The sequence below is a fragment of the Diospyros lotus genome, chromosome 6 (assembly GCF_014633365.1).
Source record: "Diospyros lotus cultivar Yz01 chromosome 6, ASM1463336v1, whole genome shotgun sequence".
Classification (NCBI taxonomy): Eukaryota; Viridiplantae; Streptophyta; class Magnoliopsida; order Ericales; family Ebenaceae; genus Diospyros; species Diospyros lotus.
In genome coordinates this window covers 38,162,778-38,171,303 of record NC_068343.1, presented here as the reverse complement: position 1 = coordinate 38,171,303, position 8,526 = coordinate 38,162,778, and the positions used below count along the sequence as shown (strand labels likewise).

Here is an 8,526-nt window from a genome sequence, read left to right as displayed (position 1 = left end):
GGGGAAAAGTGGTAGGTTGATGCCTCAAACCATGTTGGGTTGTGAGGATGGAATAACCTAACCATGCTTGCATGCATTTGCCAATACATAAATTTGTTATGCTTGTATTTACTTTGCATATGCACCCTTACTGAGCATTTGAGCTCATGAGGTTTTATCCTCCCATTGTAGGTTGTTCTTATGTCAAAAGAGAGAAGAAAAAGTGGCAAGCTTGTGGGTGGAAGCTCATGGTGTTTATTTATTTTGTTATAAATGTATGGCTTATGGAAGCTTATGTTATTGTGTTTGATTCATGAGATGTAAATTTTATGGGGTTGGTAATGGCTTGTTGAAGCCTAAGTCTATGAGTGTGTATTCCTTTGAAGTGTTGATTTTTTTTTAAGTGAATGAGATTGAGGCTTATGGCATGTTGAAGCCTAGGCAAAAACCTCACTTTGGTTTGAGTTGTTGGGGAAGCATCAAGAGCATAAATTTAAGCCTTAATTTTGGAGAAAAAGAGGCTAAATTTAAAGGAAATTGAAGTTTATTTATTCACTTTAAATTCTGGAAAATTTGGGGTTTTATAGCCCAAGGAAAAGAAAAAAAAAAAAAAAAGAAAAGAAGTGTGGAAGGCAGCTGGGGTAGCAGAGGGCTGCCAGCCAGCTGCAGGCCGCAGGGCGGCCGCATGCGCGCGGGGGCAGGCGGTCGCGCGGGCAGGCAGGCGAGCGCGCGGGCGTGCTCGCCCGACCAGGTGCGCTGCCACGCGGCCGCGCGGCATGTGCGGCCAGCCCGCGCGGCCAGCTGCCAGCGGGGCCCTGCTCGGGCCCCGCCGGCTAATTTTTTTTAAAAAATTGGAATTTTGGGAGAAATTGGGGCATTTCTTTATTGATTTTGGGCTCCGGAGGAAATTTCAAAAATAAAGGGATTTTTCGGGCATTTTAAGAGAGAATGCCGAAAATTTGGAAAATTGAAAATATGAGTTTTTCCTCCAAATTTGGTAATCAATCAATGGATTGATTTTTAAATGGTGATTTTATGGAGCCCGGTGAAAATTCTTGAATGGAAAAGAATTAAATAAAATGAGAAAATGGCGATTGGGCGCCTGAAGGAGATTTTCTTAATAGCCAATGCGATGTGGCTAAAGCCCAATTCTGCTAGTGAATCCTGCGATTCAGCGAAGGGAAGGACGAGCCTAGTTCCCACCTAGAGTGTTTCATCTTGAAACATGGTCCACCCTTCGCTACAGGCCGGGCAGGTGGACAATTCGGGCGATTGTTCACGAGTAACACCCGTAAGTGGGAGCGGGGCGTTACACCATGTCCTCGTCCTCGCAGTAGTCCCTGGCTGGAATGTTGAACGTTCCAGGGGCATAGCCCAGGTTAGATGATAAAATATCTAAGTGATGGCATGAAACATTTTACTGAATGCATGAAAAACATACCAGCATGGCATATACACACAACAATGACAACAACACGTTTAACTTGAGAAATTTCCCTGACATACTCAACCTCCTGTGGAAAATCCATTCCACACACCATTGGGGTTGACCTTGCAGCGACATACTTAATCCTCAAGTGCCCTACCATGTCACCTGTTCACCTAGATTAACCTTGTCCCATTCTCAAGAAGACCCCATCCCTTTTCCCAAAGACATAACCACGACACCAAAACCAATACCCCGATAATATGAAAATTACACGCCATGAACCAACTCTTTTATAAGTAAAAACAGTTGATGTAATATGCCACATGTTCAATATGCAAAAGATGACACAAGTACATAAGAGAAACGCCTTTGCAAACAACCCAAGTTCTGAAGGGTATAATCGCTCACTCGAACTAGTTCAATTATGTGTAACCTAAGTTCGGGAAGGTAAAATCACTCACCTGAACCCACTACACACACTCCAACACATTTTCAAGACAAGGTAAGACTAGAATCAAACCACTCACCTCAATTCAAAAAAGTCTGATTTTTGCCTCAAAAAACGTGTTGTGTCTCGAAAAATGTGCAATACTTCTTTCCAACAACTCAATCATCTCTTATTTAGCATTAAGACCTTAGAAATCAATATTTCTACTTTTCCCATAATTTCCAAAATTTTTCTTATTTTTTTCCAATTTTCAAACATTTCTTCCTCTCGAAAAATTATAATAAATACCAAACACCATTATTTTTCAAATATTTTTGCACAAACCTACCTAAAATAATCTTATCAAAATTAAAAAATTAATTTCAGAAGCAAAACCTACCTCATGCGCCACCCAAGGCTTCGGCGAGTGAAGCCAACGCGCAACCGGTGCAGGTCGTCTTCTCCGATGATGGCGGCTTTCCAGTGACCTCCTTTGGCCAAAACAACTTCAAGGTCTTGAAGAGATTGATGAGGCGACCTCGATGGTGCTTTCAAATGGTCGAAACAATCGCTCGAAGAGGGTTTAAAACCCAGTTGCAGGTCGCGGCTCCGGCAAGCCTGATTTTTGGGTCGAAGCTCTAAAACCCTATCAAACGCACACCAATCTCTTCGAAAATCTCCATAAATGACCCTTACAACTCGAAGAGAAAAACCCCTTATCCCTGAAGCTCAATTCAAGCAAAAACACAAGCAATTTCAATCAATTTGCTTTTCAAACCCTTGGCCTTCTACCCCTTTTATACCCGTTTTCGACGCGATTTCCCACCAAATCTCGCTCATTCTTATCCCTTAAGCCCCAAATCTAGCTTCCTAATGATTCAAATAGCTGTAAATCATGAGATAAGGCCTTCAAAAAATCCGATCGAATCGGCGGTCACTTCTACCATTAAATTCGGTCACATCAAGGCCATTTCTGGCCAATGGCAAGCCCAAATGGCTTCATCATCACCTGAAGGTTACTCTGAAGCCTCCATACGACCTTCCCAATGCCTCCAGAGGTGGCTTCCGGCAGCCATGTGCGGCGGTCGCATTCACACCTCGAAGTTTCAGATTTTGCATTTTAGCCCCCAAGAAACTTCCAATTGCATTTTCTCGCTATCTATGGCACTCCTAAACTTTTCGTTAATTCCTTGACTGCCCACACATTCTAAACTTCTCATTTCCCTCGAGAATTTATGAGAAATTCATTGTTTCGACCTCCTTAGGGCAGTTTACAAAATCTGCACTTTTGCCCGGATGCCCCTGATCACGTGTTTTCGACCTCAAACCTTCGCGAATCTCTTGATTTTGTTGAATATCGCTTATTTAGGAAATTTTATCTTCTTTTTATTGCTTTGACTTAGGCCCTCGCCTTTCGTTTATGTTTTGAATATTACACGTAGGCCCAAAACTATAGTAAATATCATTTTGACCCCGTAATTTTTGAAAATACTCTTAATATTAAATACTGGGTATTACATCCTCCCCTCTAAAAAGGAATTTCTTCCTCGAAATCATTAACTCACAACATTAAATAAATGCGGATAAGAAATTTTCTTCTCTTTTTCGCGTTCCCATGTGGCTTTTTCTTCGTCGTGGTTACTCCATAGCACCTTTACCAATGAGATAACCTTATTTCTTAAGACTTGATCTCTTTGATCTGAGATTTGAATTAGCTCTTCAGGGTACGTTAGATCATTTTGTATCTCAATGGTCTCGTTTTGAAGTACTTTAGTAGGATCCGGCTTGTGCTTCCATAGTTGGGACACGTGGAACACGTTGTGGATGTTTGATAATGCCACAGGTAAAGCTAATCTGTAAGCCACTAACCCAATTTTCTCCAAAATTTTGTTGGGACCTATATATCTTGGGCTTAATTTCCCTTTCCTCTTTCCTCGAATCATTGATTTGAATGAAGAGACTTTCAAATATACCTTGTCGCTGATCGACAATTCCAAATTTCGTCTTCGTTGGTCGACGTACGACTTCTAACGACTTTGACTTGTTCTCATTTTCTCCTGAATTCCCTTGATCTTTTCAGTAGTAGTTTGAACTATCTTGGGTCCAATCAATCATATTTCTCCAGTTTCTACCCAGTAGAGTGGAGTTTTGCATTTCCGCCAATACAATACCTCGTAAGGGGCCATTCCAATACTACTATGGTGCCCGTTGTTGTAAGCAAATTCCACCAGTGGTAGATGTTTCTCCCAACTTCCCAAGAAATCTAAGATGCATGCCCTCAACACGTCCTCAAGCGTTTGAATTGTTCGCTCGAACTGTCCGTCGGTCAAAGGGTAATAAGCTGTGCTAAGCTTCAACTGTGTTCCCATACATTTGTGGAAACTTTCCCAAAATCTTGACGTAAATCATGGGTCTCGATCTGACACTATGCTTGCACGGACTCCATGTAATCGAACTATTTCCTCAATGTATAGCTGAGCTAAAGCATGAGTCGATTGCCCTATCTTAATAGGCAAGAAACGTGCCGACTTGGTCAATCTATCCACTCTTACCCAAATAGCATCGTTTCCTTTGGGACTTCGAGGTAGATTGGTCACAAAGTCCATAGTGACGTGATCCCATTTCCATTCGAGAATGTCCAGAGGTTGCAACATTCCTCCTGGGTGCTGATGCTCAATTTTGATACGCTGATAGGTATCGTATTGAGTCACATACCGTGCCACATCTTTTTTCATTCCAGGCCACCAATAAATTTCCCTAAGGTCCTTATACATCTTCGTGGACCCTGGATGTACGACATACTTAGCTCGATGAGCTTCATGTAGGTCCTTCCTTCGAACTAGAGTATACCATCATGGTAACTGAATTCAGGTGCCTTTACTTGATCATTCTCGTCTATCCAGTGACTTCTTCTTGTGTTTATCTGAAGAGCTGACCTGATTTGATTCACCACATCAAGTTGAATTGTCAGATTTTCTAAATACCCTTTGATTGGTTTAGACTTGACACTTATCGTCAGATAACTGAATTCCGCAATCATTTCTCATTCTCTAACCATCATGCTAGCCACAATTTTAGAGCTTCTCCTGCTAAGAGCATCGGCAACTACATTTACCTTCCCTGAATGGTAGGAGATAATGCAATCATAATCTTTCAGGTACTCCATCCATCTTCTTTGTTGCATATTTAACTCCTTCTGAGAGAATATGTACTTCAGACTTTTATGATCCGTAAAAATCTCAAACTATGCTCCTGAAAGATAGTGCCTCCATAACTTCAAGGCATAAATTATGACTGCTAACTCCAAATCATGAGTTGGGTAGTTCTGCTTGTGGCTCTTCAGTTGTCGGGATCCGTAAGCAATTACCTTCTCGTCTTGCATTAGCACACATCCCAAACCTATTCCAGAAGCATCACTATACACCACATACTTTCCTAACTCCGTTGGCATTACTAGAATCGGTGTCATAGTTAATCATGCCTTAAGCTCTTGAAAGCCTTGCTTACACTTTTCGTCCCACTCAAATTTGACTTCCTTCTGCATTAATTTGGTAAGTGGAGCAGATATCTTCGATAATCCTTCCACAAATCTTCTGTAGTATCCAGCTAGACCAAGAAAACTTTAAATTTCTCCGACGGTCTTGGTTGCTTGCCAATTCTAAACTGCTTTTATTTTTGTTGGGTCGACAACTATACCTTCTGCAAAAATTATATGTCTAAGAAAAGCAACCTGAGTAAGACAAAATTCACATTTTGAAAACTTGGCGCACAACTTGTGGCTCATTAAGGTCTGCATCACTATCCTCAAATGTTCCTCGTGCTCACTCTCGCTTGTAGAGTATATCAGGATATCATCTGTGAACACTATCATGAACTTGTCCAAATAGGGTTTAAAAGTTCAGTTCATCAAGTTCATGAATGCAGCAGGTGCATTTGTCAATCCAAACCACATCACCAAATATTCATAGTGACCATACCAAGATCGAAAAGTAGTCTTGGGTACATCTTCCGGCTCGATCTTCATTTGATAGTATCCTTACCGGAGGTCTATCTTAGAAAATACTCTAGCTCCTTGAAGTTGGTCAAACAGTTCCTCAATCCTAGGCAGTGGGTACTTATTCTTTATAGTTACCTTATTCAACTGCCGATAGTCAGTACACATCCGTAAGGTACCATCTTTCTTCTTAACAAATACACAATCGAAGCTCCCCAAGGTGATACACTTGGCCTAATGAATCATTTGCCAGTCAAGTCCTGCAATTGCTCCTTCAGTTCTCTCATCTCAGCTAGGGTCATCTTGTACGGAGGTATGAATATAGGCTGCGTACCTGGTACGAGGTCTATCGAGAATTCAATCTCTCTATGAAGAGGTAATCCTGGTAAATTTTCAGGAAAAACCTCAGGATACTCATTCATGACCCTCACTGATTCCAACTTAAGACTTCTCTTACTTGGTTCGGCTTTGGCCGATTGCAATGCTTGGAAAGTCATGCCTTGCTTTCTCTTACTCTTATTTTTCTGGCCTTGAAACGTAACCCATTCTCCACTAGGTTTGAGTAATTTCACTGTCTTATTCTTGCAATCTACCTTAGCTTCATGCAACGATAGGAAATCGATTCCTATGATTATGTCGAAATCTTGAATATCCAATACCACTAAGTCTATCTTGAGACTTTCCCCACCCATATTGAAAATACATCCCAGACAACCTATTGCAGTTCCGAGGGTTGAACCCATAGGAGTAGCTATTACCATTTGATAACCCAACTCTTTAGGTTCTAACTTTAAACTTTCTACTAATGCATGCGAAACAAATGAATGCGTAGCACCCGGATCTATTAAAGCATGAACTGGAATATTTTAAAAGAATAGTGTACCTTCAATAACTGCAGGATCGGCCTCAACATCCTCACAAGTTAGATTGTACACTCGGCCTAGATGAACATTTGTTGCTCCTTCACTCGGGGGTTCCATCTTCTGCCGCTTCGGGCACTCTTGCGAGATGTGCCCCAGTTACCCGCAATTGTAGCACGCAATCTTTCCCTGGTACCCAACTTGGGGCGTTCCTTTGATCTTCTGGCAGTTTCTCCCAATGTGACCTTCCTCGCCGCATCCATATCATTTTATGACACATATTTTCCCAAGCTGTTTCCTCTTGCATCGAGGGCATTTCCCCTCATCCTTAGGTTGAGTCATTGCACTTCCTGGTTTACCACCCTTGCTCTCTTCCTCAGTCTTGATTATCATTACCTGCGTCACGTTCCTCTCAATGGTTAGGGCTCGATGCAACACTTCTTTGTAAGTATCAATGTCCCTCCCGCTTAAGACTTGTTGGAGACTTATTTGCAACCCTGAAATGAACTTCTATGCCTTCTGACTCTCATCAGTCTCGTACATGGGCACGTATTTAATTAGCTAAGTGAATCGATTGTCATATTGGTTCATAGACATTTCATCAGTCTACTTGAGCCTCATAAACTCCCAAATCCTTTCCTCCTTCCAGCTCTTAGGAAAGTACCTGTCGTTAAATTCCTCTTTGAATCCTGCCCAAGTATAGATTGGTGCATCCTCATCTTCATCCTCACATTCTTGGTGAGATCTTATTATAGAACGCTGGGAAGACTGCCACCACCGACCTATTTCTTCCTCCAATGTGTAGATTGCGCACCTAACCTTCTCCTCATCGCTACACTAGAAGTGTTGAAGTAATTTCTCTATTTGCTCGAGCTAGTACTTGGCTGAGCTAGGATCATTGCGAGTCCTACCTTTGAACACAGGGGGCCTTAAGTGTCAGTACCGTTCCAATGCTATGGTTGTGTGCCGAGTAGGCTCTTCTTGACTCACATAGGTTAGCATGTTTTCTAGGAATTGTTCCATTCGCTCGAACCAATCCTCGCTAGAGCTTGACTCCCCAACATACCTCATGTTTCCTCCCATGTGATTCCTGCAATCACCCTGATCTCCGAGATTATTTTCCTCTTTTCTCCCATTTCCATCGTGGGCTGCACCTCGGAGTCGTCGTGTATTCACCATCTGAAGTGAATCACGGAAATGAGTTATGCACAAGACAAGATCATTTCTTTACGAGGAGTGATAGTTTTATTTCTTAACAGTATCCCGCAAACATAACACTTTAATATAGCAAAGAAGGAAATAAGCATAACATCTTATTATATTATATATTTATTTCTCCTTCCTTCAGCTATCCTTCAGCCCTTTTCTATCTAGTCCTTTGGCCTCCAGATCCACGACTCCTTGTGATCCCTATCATTGTCAAATTCCACCGGGGGTCTTTCGTCATCCTCCTGGGACTCTTCATCAGAACTGATGTTGATGACATAATCCTCTGCATCAAATTCCGCGACACCATCTTCCTGATTCTCCTCGTCCATGGCTTCCCCGTGCAGCTCCCCATGCTGATCTCGAATCCTCATGCATAATTTGCTTAGGGTTAGAAAATCCACACGCTCCCATATCCACTGGGCATACGTTTTCCATTCCCCTTCCATTATGCCGATCAGGCAGTCGATCTGAAAATCTGCCAAATCCATTAATTGTCGATAACTCGAAGGTACATCATCAAGGATTTCCTCCATTGCGTTTAGGAACACGATCACATCCTCATCGGGGTGGTTCCCTCGGCCCTCAATCCTTTGTGCCTAATGCGACAATAGCACTTAATCCACCATTG

General features: G+C 42.1%; 1 protein-coding gene across 1 annotated transcript; it reads right to left on the bottom strand.

Annotated features, from left to right (window-relative positions):
* Nucleotides 1-6,071: 6,071 nt before the first annotated feature.
* Nucleotides 6,072-6,952, bottom strand: LOC127804509 (uncharacterized). Its single transcript, XM_052341381.1, has 2 exons — nt 6,853-6,952; nt 6,072-6,685 (listed from the first exon to the last, which is right to left on the bottom strand). The coding sequence occupies exons 1-2, from the start codon at nt 6,950-6,952 to the stop codon at nt 6,072-6,074; spliced, it is 714 nt and encodes a 237-aa protein (XP_052197341.1).
* Nucleotides 6,953-8,526: the final 1,574 nt, after the last annotated feature.

Bases quoted from the DNA above. Each gene is read 5' to 3' on its own strand.
- LOC127804509 (XM_052341381.1), bottom strand. From the start codon at position 6,952: ATGGATGCGGCGAGGAAGGTCACATTGGGAGAAACTGCCAGAAGATCA. The intron at 6,686-6,852 runs GTAACTGGGGCA...AAAATATTCCAG, and splicing joins ATTGCGTGCTACAATTGCGG to TTCATGCTTTAATAGATCCG.